Source organism: Schistosoma mansoni, chromosome 1 (assembly GCF_000237925.1).
Source record: "Schistosoma mansoni strain Puerto Rico chromosome 1, complete genome".
Lineage (NCBI taxonomy): Eukaryota > Metazoa > Platyhelminthes > Trematoda > Strigeidida > Schistosomatidae > Schistosoma > Schistosoma mansoni.
Window position 1 is genome coordinate 31,266,871 of NC_031495.1, and position 13,407 is coordinate 31,280,277.

The following is a 13,407-nucleotide window of genomic DNA, read 5'->3' on the forward strand; positions in this document are numbered from 1 at the left end:
AATTTTGTACACAAGCCTTCAAGGGCGTATACTAAGGTTTATTAAAGCCTTGGCTGTAGGAAATCTGAAACCCCCTTTATGTGTTTAAAAACAATTTGTTCTTACCCTTAACCTACACTGGTATTACTGACTTATTATTCAGAGTGCTTTTCAAATTGTTTTTGTGTTCTTTATTATTCTTTGCTTCCGCTTACCTTTTAATTGTCTAGTTGACCTTTTATTTTCCATATAAAATGTCCTAACAAGTATTTGTGTGATCAGATTGTTCGAAATGTGTTACTTTATACCAAGCGAAACATTCACTGTTTGTGTTTTATTGGTGCAGGAGTTGATTTCTATGCTATAGTGGCCAGTTAACTTTGTTGTTGATTATTTCTTTTATTAAGCAATTTAAAGTGTTTAGAGGTCCATATTCATCACCTGGACTGGAAGAGGTCCTCAAAAGGAAACACATGGCTCTGCTTAAGAATACAATATTTGTTGAATGGAATTAAAAATATTGTCTGAATAAGTTTTACGAAATGAAAATTACGTAGCCCCATTTTCAGATCCAATACTTCTTAATGTAGAAAGTAGAAAAATTTCACGTTGCGTAGTCTCACTTCCTGATGCTTGAGTTTGAAAACTACATCTTTAATATGACCGAGGTCATCCAAACATCCAATAACATGACGACAAAGACTGAAAAAATAACTTAAATACCGTAAGCCTTGTTAAGAATCTTAAGTCATTCGAGGATAACATGAACCTGTACCTGCTTAAAAAGTTATTCCAAGTATATTTCTCTTGATGGGATTAAATATAGGTTGAGGAAAAATGTTGGACTATAACTTTTCACTAACCTATAAAATCTTTGAGGTTATCTGTGCACGGAACATTTAGTTTCACAGTTGAGGTCCGTGAGTTGCTGGGAATATTATGTGATACCTCACAGCTGATTACAATGCTGTGTATACATTCACTTCTTACTTTTCTCTGACCACTAAAAATATATTAATGTTAATCTTCTTATGTTGGTATTCTTATTAAATCCTGTTTAAAGTACCTTCCACCAATACTTTTGTGTATGGGCTTCTTTTTTTATATATAATTAATTTTCTCTTGGGACACGAATTAACGCCTTGTTATCACATAAGAAATAGTGTGTGGTATATAAAGAATTAATTACTGCATTTGGTTCAGTTATTAAACTGTTCAGCGTATTTGATATGAATCGAGTTCATATATGGATATAACGTGTTCATGTTGTTCGTCTATTATTAAGTGAATGTTGACTTTTTAGTAGATACATTCGATATATTATCTGCAGCATTCGTTAGGAAATTTTTATTGATAGAATGATTTCATTTGATGAACCACTGGATAGGAGTATTACGAAGTCTAAATTTCTGAAATTCATACTTAACACCTCAATGACAATTTATCCACTATGAAACTATAGATATTTCTTGTCTAGTCCCAGAAAAGCTCAATAATTATACTAATCATCACTTTTCCACTACCCTATAGCTATTTATTGCTTCTCAAAGTGAAACCAGTTTGCAATAAAAGCTACTGACAAGACAGTATTGATTCCTAATCACGAAAAATTTACATTTTGGTTTTTCCACAATTGATTTTTCACTTACCATATAGAATTTATATTAAAGTCCCTGTGTGAAATCCTTATCAACAACTTTCCAAAAGAAAACACCCATATTCTACTTCGAAAAATTGGTTTCTCTGATTCTATGATTGAATCCTTGGAAAAACAGTTTCCTGGGGGTCACAACCACATTAAACGTTTGAAAGTTGCCTTTGAAGCTTGGACTGGCTTTTCTTTTGGGTATGAAGATTTAGGTCTAAATATAAAGTCTAGAGAATCATACTCTGATCAACAGCTAACCGATAGTAAGGATTTTAACACATCTGACATACTTGCTGAACGAGATAAGAAATTAGTAGTGCAGAATCAACCTCTGCAATCTGAACTACATAATACAAAAAACTCTTTCAGCTCAATTAATGAAATATTCAAAGAAACAAATTTGAATTCATATATCAATTCGCACAGGCTTTTACATATTGTACATTTAATTGGTTTAGACGAGTTACATTCAAAACTTATGCAATACGTACTACGTGCTCAGCAAGTACGATTTTGAACTGTTCAATTAATTGAATAAATTATACTTATTCGACTATTTTTTGTTACTTCACTATGTATACTTTTTTTAAGATATCTTGTTTTCTTTGAAATGATTTCCTATAATAATTTATTTTATTGCAATACTTTTAAAATGTAATCTGTAATTTAGATATAAATTTACTTCCCGTTTTTCAAAACTTGTCTTCTGTCTTTACTATTAATTAATCACTGGGACTTGAAGTATTTTATTCATATACTCTTACCTGTTGTGCTTCACTGATGTGGAAGCATATAAGTAACTTGAAGCAAATCGTTAAGTAGTTCTATCCAAGTAAAATATACAGCTTTTTTAGCTTATTAAGGGCTACATACTATTATTTGATTACTAGTTTGTTCTAATTAAAAAATAGTCTTAAATTTAAGGAATACAGTCACTTAACATCCTACTACTAGACTTCAGGTTTTGAACCGTGTTTCATCTATTTTGGTCTAGTTCATGGGTTAATTTTATGAAACTTAATGTATTTACCATGTACTTGAACTCCTACTTGTTTGCTGTGTTGAATTTATTAGGTTATTTATTGAAATGAAAATAGCTTTTATTCCAAAAAGGTAGTCAATTATTTTTCCATGATATATACTATTCGTCTTTTCTTACATGATCAAAGGATGGACATCTGTGCACATAGACATTATTTCAATTTTAATAGTGAAATAATTTGAAGTGACTGTTGAATATTCTGTTCATTTCATTAAATAAATTGTAATATATCTTGGCCTAAGTTTACATAACTGTCCAGTTCTCCATGGTTTTTCTATCGCCTTTCTGATTAAGGAGTCTTTTAAACATTTTACATGAACCACAAAGGTTTTAGCAAATTAGATAGATATATCTATCATTAAGTTATACTGTAGTAATGATAATAGTAATCTTATACTGCGATATTTTTGGATCTATCAAAAAAAAAACTACTTGGTGTACGACCAAATTAGTGATAATTATTCTTTTAAACTTTTTGAAAAGAGTTTTTTCACCAATATCAATTATCAGCTTATTCATGTGATTTAGTCAATGGTTTAGTGCACAAGTATGACGTTTTTGTGTTCAGTTGACAAAACGGTACTTTAATTTTTAATCACGTACAAAAGTACTCTTTCAGCTTTTTTATTCTAGAAATTAATTAATTTTGAGGGTTTAATTCTACTATGGTATATATCTTGAAAAAAGAGTAACGAAAGGAAGTGAATTCTCAAGTGCTTAATAGCGACGTATTTTAAGTTTGATTTGTTGGTATCACTGTTTTTTTGTCAATGAACTGATGAGTACGAAGATGTCAGTATAAAAACTGTAATGATTCAGTATTAGTGGCAGTGTAGTATTTTAAATAAAATAGCGTCCATTTATGAAGTTCGATCAATAATAAGGACTGGATAACCTGATATATATTTCTACAAAGTGGTCAGTAAGTGCAAATACATTGGTCTCATAAAGTGTCAGTTTCGGCAGGAAATATTCATTGATAGCATCTCTGAATGTCACATTGTGTAACTTCAGTTCGAATTGCATTGGCAACATCAGTTACTTCAGAATTACAGATAGGATTGAGGCAACGAGTGCCAACTTGATCTAGCCATGGTTTCGGGCTTTTCGTCAGTGAATTTCAACTACTTAGCGTAAATTGTCACCATTGTACGCGCAATATATATTTTTTCCATAATAATAATATAAGAAATTTCACAGAATATATGAATATTATGTAGGCTTCCTGAAATCTAACCCGAATAAAGGGTATAGCTTAGCTAATGTTGCCTCCCAAGAGTATAATTCTTAGAGGCACATGGTGCTATTCATAATTATCAAATATAATAAGGTCGAAGAGTGCTAAATCTGAATCACCTCTGCCCATGTAGTACTTAATATGCATATAGTAGCGTAGAGCTGGACAGAAATATAGTTCTGTATTTATCAGAGAGCATAATCTACAACCTTAATAAAAATTCTAACCGGAATATCATTTACCTAACAAATAACTTTCGAAAACCACCAATATTTCAGATTTGTTGGTTGTAAAGAAATCATTAATAGAATGAAATATTATCCAAGCACCAAAAGCAGAAAAAAAGTTGAATCAACGTCCCAACACCGATGATATGGAGTTATTCAGGTTATATATTTAGTCTACCGACAAACTGAATTGAAGCTTGCTACGGCGTGTGAATATGAGCAATAAGTTAAATTGATCTTAAATTTTATACTGTAAATATTGTGTAAGTTATCGATGTAAGCTTCGTGTGAATAATGTAACGACAGGAAATGGAAATTTTAACTTGTGATCCACTTCTTCTTGAATTATTCACAAACGAGTTAGAGTTAGTCTGGTTTTCTATACCTTAGTTTGGTAAACTTCTAGAGGCGGTTAGTTGGTTCACCTGGTAACCCTTGTGGAGGAGCATAGGTCGCCCACCAGAATTCTCCATCCAACTCTGTCCTGGATAATCCTTTCCAGTTGCTATTCATCCTCTCCATGTCTGCTTTCAATTCCCAATGCAGTGTGCTTCTCGGCCTTCCTCGTTTTCGGTTCCCTTCAGGATCGCAAGTTAGCGCTTGACTCGTGATACAGTTCGGTGATTTTCATAATGTATGCCTCACTCACCTCCACCGCCTTCTCAATGTCCTCTTCAGCCGACAGCTGGTTTTTCGCTCCCACAATAGATTGTTGCTGATGGTATCCAACCAACAGACAACTGTTTATAAATACTTGTATATTTTTAATGGCGGTTGTAGTAGTTCTCCAAGTTTCAGTTCCGTACAGTAGAACTATTGAAGGTTCTCAATTTGATGTTAGTTGACAGACAGTTGTTTTGAGTTCTATATGTTCTTCAACTGTAAGAATGCTGCCCTTGCTTTGTCACTCTGTTACCTTACATCTGCATTGGATCCTCCATGTTCATCGATGATGCTGTCCAGGTACGTGGATGTTTCCACCTCTTTCAGAGTTTTTTCATCAAGTGTGATTTGTTTGATATTCTCCGAGTTGTATTTGAGGGTCTTGCATTTCCCTTGTGTATGTTGGGGCCTAACTGATACAAAGGCTGCTGTCTCGCTAGTTGTCGTCATCGGCATTTGTTGGAGTGTATGGAATAGAAGGGCTAGGTCAACTGTGAAGTCCCAATCTTCTAATTGGTTCTGAGATGTCCATTGTATTCCGTACTTCCCCTCAGGTGTCGAAGTCTTCATAATCCAGTCAATCACCAGAAGAAGAAGGAAGGGGGAGAGTAGACAGCCTTGTCTGACTCCGGTCCTTACTGTCAGCTGCCGTCTATGCACTACTTTGCACTGTAGTCCGTCGTATAAGTTCCTGATAATGTTGACAATTCTCTGAGGAACTCCATAGTGCCGACGAATTTTCCATAAGGTTCCTCTATGCACGCTGTCGTACGCCTTCTCATAATCAAGAAAGTTGATGTATGGTGACGAATCTCATTGAATTGATTACTCAACGACGATCTGTGTTGTCACGGTTTGGTCTGTGCACGACCGATCCTTACGGAGTTCAGCCTGTTGATCTCGAAGTTGAGCGCCTACCGAATCCTTCATCCGGTTCAGCAACACTCTGTTGAAAACGTTTTCTGGTACAGACAATGATTTGATGCCTCTGTAATTCTCACACTTTCTCAGATCTCCTTTCTTAGGTATCTTGATGAGGTATCCTTCTTCCCAGTCTGCCCGCTCTTGTTCCTCTTCCCAAATCCTGAATAGAACGTCGGTCATGTTTGAAGTTGTTGCTATGCCTGACTTCAGTGCTTCAGCTGGTATGTTGTCAGGTCCTGCTGCTTTTCCATTCTTGACCTATCTGATGGCCATCTTGATTTCTTCGATCGCTGGTGGAGTGACATCTGTATAGAGGTGTGTGTGTACTGCTTCGATGTCCGGTGGGTTCAGTGAGACTAGTCTACAAGAGAATTTGATTGATACATAAATCATAAATTAATCGTCATTTTATAAAATAAAAAAGAATCGTTTAAAGATCCCCATCATTATTATTCTCCCTTATACATGATTCATTCACTTCGCATTGATCCCTCCTTATTTCGTCTTACTAATTTTAGACACACAATTAAGTCTTCCACTTGATCGAATTGTAATCGCACTATCATATCTCTCTCACCCTATCTGATCCATATTTATCCTGATCACAGATCTTTAATTTTCACTTACCATAAATACAGATTCAAGTTAACATTGTATATGAGTCGTATCAACATTAACAATTTCATTCTATTTGGTTTGACAATCCTAAATTTATATGCTTTAAACGATATACTTTGCCTTTAACCTGGCCATTTATTCGGACTATTAATTTGGATAATATAAATGTAGAACTTGAAGAGATCATAATTGATTGATCACTGGGTGGTGATCAATGTCATACGTGTCAAGTAGAAAAGAGAAGAAGAGAATTTATCGAAAAGGATATTCTTCGTTCAAATAAAAAAGAAATACTGTTTTGTTCTTAATGAATAATTTATTATTATTTTTAGTTAATAAACTGAATGGTTAACTTTACAGATTATGAAAAGTTAACCGTTTCAATTCCATAATATTAACTTTCATAGATAATAGTTCAATTAAATTAAATGTTCAGTAATTTGAAACACAAATAAATAAACAAACAAACAAACAATATATATATATGTCACGGTTAAACTACAGTACACGAACAAGTCAATTAGAACCAAGAAAACTGATTTGAATTTCTATCTAGAATTCAATAATGAATCATTTACATCACATGAAAAGCGCAACAGAAGTACGTTTGTATAATGCTCAAAATATTTTAAATTATTAAGGAAAATTATTTTTTTTCACCATAGAGTAAAAAATAGATATTAAACGCATTTAGTGTAAAATCTTTTTAACCTGTAGATTGAACATAACACGTAAATTAGTCAGCGTTTGTTCCAATTTACTTTTTTCCATAGTACACTCACGAAGAGATCATGTTAGTAGTGGTTCCTTGGATAGTACGACTAGGTAATAAATCAGAAATACTAAAATAGATCTCTAAACATGATTTCTTCATAAACATATGAGAACAACCGTTGTCTTTTTAAGCAAAGATGGATAGTGGCTAGCAGTGGAATCCAGGACTAGCGTTTCGTTCCACTTGGGGCTCGTCAGCTGGATGTACCTTCACCTCAGAGTTGATGTTCACCATAGGACTCGAACTCAGTAACCTTCGCTTCAAACGTAATCTCTTTATAAAGTTATGGGCGATGTTGAGTTTTCAAAAAACTATTTCTGTGTATGAGAAAGGTTGGCAAAAAACCTGCAAAGTGAATACATGCGTTCTCAGGTTAATTATTTAGTGATATTTCTACAATATAAAGGTCGGAAAACTGATAATAAGCCATGATTGGTTATTAAACTTTTTATGCCTTTTATTGTGTAACAATTTTGATTGGCTGTGGCTCCAAAATCACAAGGTCATTTTAGTGTCTCTTTTGGTTTATTTCTATTTCAAAGTTCAACCTGTATCTCCATTGTTCTTTGTGGACCATTTAAAACAATTTGATAAACTCACTGTTAGATGCATTGAGAATGACGTTTTTATAAATAATTAAGATGATCTAAGTATGAAGCTTATAACGTGGGAATCAGGTTAGGCTGTCTTCGACCATATTAAATTGTTATTTTGATTTTAGGTTTTAAGTTGACATTAAGCAAGTGCTGTGAATAATAAAAAGCAGGTATAAAAGGAATAATCCATTTAATAAAGTTAGATTATGGGAGGATTGAAATTTTGTGCAAAATGTCGTGATAGTTGTTCATAGGTATAAATTACGGATACTGTTTTGATAAATATTCTTATTCAACTATCATTTACATTTTAGCCTCGAATTAAAATAGTTACAAAGAACAGCATATAAAATGTAATCTGATCGTATATAAAGCAAAAGATGCTGTCCGTGATTCAAATAGTTTTGTGATCATTTTCCCTGTAATAACCAAAGTTCACCCTTTGAATATGTTAGGAGTTATATAATCATTCCATGAATTAATTATATAAAGCTTCCGGTAGTAATTTTATTAAATCTTGTATGAAAACACCATTCATTTGACGGTTATTGTTATATACTAATTTGGAGGTATTCTTAATGATTATCTTAACTGTCTTCTCTTCCTTAAAAAGTTTATGTAAATTTGTAAATATAGTCCACTGTACTCTCGTTTAAGGTCTAAATAGATGATGTTACTACAAGGCCTTAAGTTCTTCTGCTTGATACCCTATTTCGTTGTAGATGCGAACCGTTGAGAAATCTGAAATTAGAGCAAAGTGACTATTTAATGTTCCCTAACTATCAACCATTCTTTAGATGGAGTCTACCAGTAACGAAAACAATCTTCAAAGTGAAACAATATATATAAACCAACCGATTATGTAATCAAAACGTCAGTAAATTCACTTCTGATCTTTATTACTTTATGGTATCAGAAGTGTCTAAAGTTGTGCTGTTTATTAGAAAACTTAAATGATGACTTTTAATCATGATGATGGCAATAATAACAAAATTCAAAGTCATAAAATTATCGTTAGAAAGAGCCTAACTAATTTTCCCAGAATATTTTGATTCTTTTTAGCGGCTCTTTTAAATTATCCATTAGTTACGACGCATGGAACTAGGCGTAATATTGAAATCAAGCCTATCTTGTTTACTGATTATTTTTTAGTAAAAAGCTATTAACTCAGATTATACTAAGTCACATGAAAGACACATGTCAGTTGCATAAAACTATTGTTACAAGGCTTATTGCAGAAAACCGAGTTAGAGGAATCTAATTGCTACTTTAACCATGTAACCGAGTGGAAAGTTTTTAAATCCATCAATGATGGCATCAGTTTATTTTAAATCCTCTTGTATATTTATGAGACCATATATGTCGTGCTAATCTGACCTATCAGATGTTGAAAGATGGTAGAAAGTTTTACAAACAAACAATAATCATTCAGGTTTCTTGATACTTTCCCAAATGTTCACTAGTTTGATTGAATCAGAGTAAAATAATTCAATTACAAGTTTATGAAAGATTTCAGTCAGTTACTGCGATACAATAGGAAGGCCAAAGACTGGTGGGCAGTTGTTTCTATTTCGAAATTCTCAAGACGTCTTCCATATCAATCTTACTGAAGATTTACAGATTAGAGGACTTCGCATAACTAACTAATTCGTTGTTAACTATGACCATAAAAACCCCCTCGTTCTTTAAATTTCTATTGAACAAATACAATTTGCATATTGGTGTAGCTCTTACTAAAATAGGGTTTTTTAATATCATAATAACTTATATGCGAAGGACTTTTACAAGTTTCCTAATTAACAAGTCTTTTTTCATTATCATACGATTAACCGAATTATTAAAGGATCCTGGGTTCTCTAATCTACTCTTTCTCCAGAAATAGATTAATTTTTATTAGTTTCTGTTGTTTTACGGATTGTTTCCTATTTCAGTGAATAATAATTCATGGAAGTTCACTGTAAAAATAAAAAAGGATAAAAATATTAAATTTAAGTTAAAGTCTGCTGTCTTATTTTAAATGTTTACAATAGTATATCCCATTGTCACTTTCAACTGTAAAGGTAGCAATAAAAATTATCAAAGTCATACTTAATTATGTACCAGTTTAATTAAATGTTTTAGGCACATTCTGAATACTGATTTCCAGACATTTCTCTAATAACTTGGGCTGTATACCTCAATGATATGGAATTTTTCAAAGCTAAAATATATACTGAATTTATGATTGATTTTGTTACTGATACCAGTTTTTGTCGGAAAAGTAATCATATTCGACAAGAGCAAACGATTTCTAATTTATAGTGCGTTTTTTTGTACCAAAATCACCAGTTATTTTGGTTTTATTTTCTGAATCCCAATACATTTAGTATACAACTACTAATGTTTGTTTATAAAAAAAAATCACTGTAGTTGACCGAATAGTTTTTACATTTTAGAGCACATTGAATGAGGATATTACCAATTTAAACATTTTATTTAAAATTAAAATGAAGTTCAAAACATCAGAAAATAAAGGTAAAAATCAGTTATCTGATTTAACTAAAGTGAAGACTAATAAAGCCAGTTTTTAGTAAATAAATAACGATTATCCGGAGCTTTTCACGATCATTATCACTTATATCTCTCATACAGTTTTTATATGCCCCCAAATGCCCTGGTACGGCCAAGAGTGGCGAGAGTCCGCTCTCTCTCTCTCTCTCTCGAAATGCTCTCACATGGCCACATGTATATAGCCTCTATCAGGGAAGTCCTACTCACTACCTTCTCGAGGCTTGGGTGTTGTTTACGAGATTGAGAGGAAGAAAAGCGAATGTCCGGCGCCTTAACCGGGTTAGTGGACACGGAGGGTCCACCTAGGGAAGTTGGAAAACTCTGATTCCAAACCAATGGTGCACATGGGCTGGCTCCAGTATCCTGAGGGAACAAATGTCGTATGAATCAATCGTTGGTCACCGGCTACCATGGAGTGCATCTCTTTACGATGCTCCACTGCCTTGTGGATTAGACCTTTGGGTCAAAGGCTCCGGGTGTGGCCTCTTAAGAAAACCACCTGCTTCGGTTTGGCACCTGGGAAGTATCACAGCCCTCACACAAATCGAATGAGATTTGTGCGGCACATATGTATTTGATGCCCCTTTGTACCAATATTTATGTTTAAATAAATAATAAATAAACAGTTTTTATATGAACATTTAAACCTTTTTTGTTTAATCAAGTAAGATGTTTAACCGTGGATAAAGATAGTTATTAATCACTTGTGTTTGTTAAAATTATATATTGAACTAACTTTCATTTATCCAACACTATTACATCTCCCAATCTCCAAGTACAAATGTGAACTGACAAAAATAATCGTTTATTAGTTATTGCAATCTTCAGTTAGAGTATCTCGTACAAACTTTTTATTATTTAATGATTGTCTTAAAATGTATAAAAAAAGTAGTATCCAAGTTCTGTTTGTAAAACATTTAGTATTCCCATTGCTTTCTATTTCTGTTTTTCTCTTCTTAATCTTTCCAATCTTCTGCTGTCAGATATCCTATACTTTATTCACGATATATACTACTTATGTCGATATGAGTAGCCCACACCACATAAGTAGCTTTTAAATAACAAAATGATATACATCAATAATTTTTAAACAATGTAAATAAATTAAAATAATACTATATTGTGTTGATTTTATTCTTCTGACAGGAATTATTTTAGGGTTAATTACATAAGAAAATTTAACTATGATTGTATTTGAATTATTATTTGTAATGATTTAAAATGTTTTTTGTGATAAACAACAATATTGATTTATAAATTTATTTGTTTTTTGAATATTTTTCTTTTTTTTTTCTTTTTTTTTGATTTTCTATTTGATATTGAATGTACTTTGAGTTTAAAAACAACTTGGAATTTCTCGAATAAATTATTCCGTATTATTTCCTGTTTTTTTTAAATCTGAATAAATAGAACTAATCAGGATGTTAAAGGTTTTATAATCATTGTAATAGATATAATTTAGTAGAATTATCTATTTAAGATAATTTTAGTTTAAGTTTCTGTTGAAAAAAAGTTTTAACTGAAAACGAGGAGCGGAATAATAAAAATATTTGTTGATACGTTAATCAAAATTCCTATGAGATTCTTCTCTTAATAAGTTACTGCAGAAACTATAACATACTAAGCACGGTCCAATAAAAAAAATTCCAGTGTAAATCAAATTATTATAATTAATATATAACTTATGATACTAAGCTGTACTTCTGATCTTTGCGTTACAATAATACCGTCTCTAGTTGTAGAAGATTGTGATCAATCAGTTATAAGACTGGAAATGAACTTAAATACATCGTTCATGCATCAACAGGACGTCCACTTAAAAACAATTAAAAGTTTTTAGCCGATGCCTTTCATTGCTGTAATGCGTGCGAGAAATTTACTACCTAAACAATTTTGAGCTAGAACACTTCAAACAATCTAATATCACATATCTGTCCCTACATTTAATATTACTATCTATATCAATCTGATCACGCCTGTAAACTGTCATGAATTCTGTAATTGTTATTTTCAGAATATGTATTATCATTATAATGATTAGAAAGGTGAAGCAGGTAGTACTTAGTCAAATAACACCATCAGTGAAAAGGTTCCTTAACGTCTTATGAAACAGACAAAATTAAAAGTCCAAATAAGAAAACTCTGTATAATTCGTTGTGCATTATTTTCTTTCAGTGAAGGAGGAATAAACTTTAAAGTGCAAAGACAAAATTTGAAAAAGAGAGAAGTGACTACAGTGAACATTTAATATTGTAGATTTAAAGTACACAATGTCTGTTATCATTAAAAACAACCCATTGTGACAGAGTAAAAAACAGCTGTCGGGTGAAGAGGACATCTGGAAGACAGTGGAGCTGGATAGGATACACATTAAAGAAGTTGCCAAACTGCATCATGAGGCAAGCCGTAACTTGGAATTCTAAATGGAAAAGGAAAAGTGGAAGACCAAGGAACATATTTGGTCGGGGATTGGAAGCAGACATGAAAAGGATGAATAGCAACTGGAAAGAATTAACCAGGACAGCGTTAGGTGAAGAATTCTGGTGGGCGTCCTATGCTCCTCTACGAGGGGTAACAGGCGTAAGTAGTAAGTAATAATAAAAGAATGTTGTTTCCTTCAAATTTATTTTAAATCATTGTTTAGTATAATCAAGTTTCTTTAAGTCGGAACCTATTTTAATCAAGTCTTTTCTTTATTACATATCTCGGCCAGCACATTTATCAAGCATCATGACAGTTCTTTCATCATTTATTCTTTCAAAACCTGACTCAACTCATTTCTAGTTCCGAATACCACCGTTAATCATCACTGATTTTTGTCACTCTTAAAGTAAGTTCATCCTATGTAATTGATACGCTAACAGATTAAGTGTTCTATTAACTCCCCGACCTCCTTCAGACTCTTGAGTTGGTTTTTTTAATGTTTATCATCACAATAACAATATACGTACAAAGTAAATGTAAATATCTTGATGACTGGTGGTTAAACTGTAACCACGTGTATAATCAGTGAAGAATGTTTCAATGAAGCAATCGAATCGTAATATTTGAGCCTTACTACAGATATATATATATTGTTGATATAACAAATGCAGGAGAAGACGACTAGTGTAGCAAGCAGCGTCAGCAGCAGTCGGTCTCAATATAA

General features: G+C 32.6%; 1 protein-coding gene across 1 annotated transcript in view; it reads left to right on the top strand.

Annotated features, from left to right (window-relative positions):
• Smp_008450 (putative leucine-rich repeat-containing protein) overlaps positions 1 to 2,144 on the top strand; it is a gene marked incomplete at both ends in the record, with an annotated part of 5,749 nt that extends 3,605 nt beyond the window's left edge. The window contains one exon of the mRNA XM_018794038.1: positions 1,636 to 2,144. Coding sequence (XP_018648491.1) covers positions 1,636 to 2,144 — 509 coding nt within the window. The remainder of the gene's footprint in view (positions 1 to 1,635) is intronic.
• Positions 2,145 to 13,407: the final 11,263 nt, after the last annotated feature.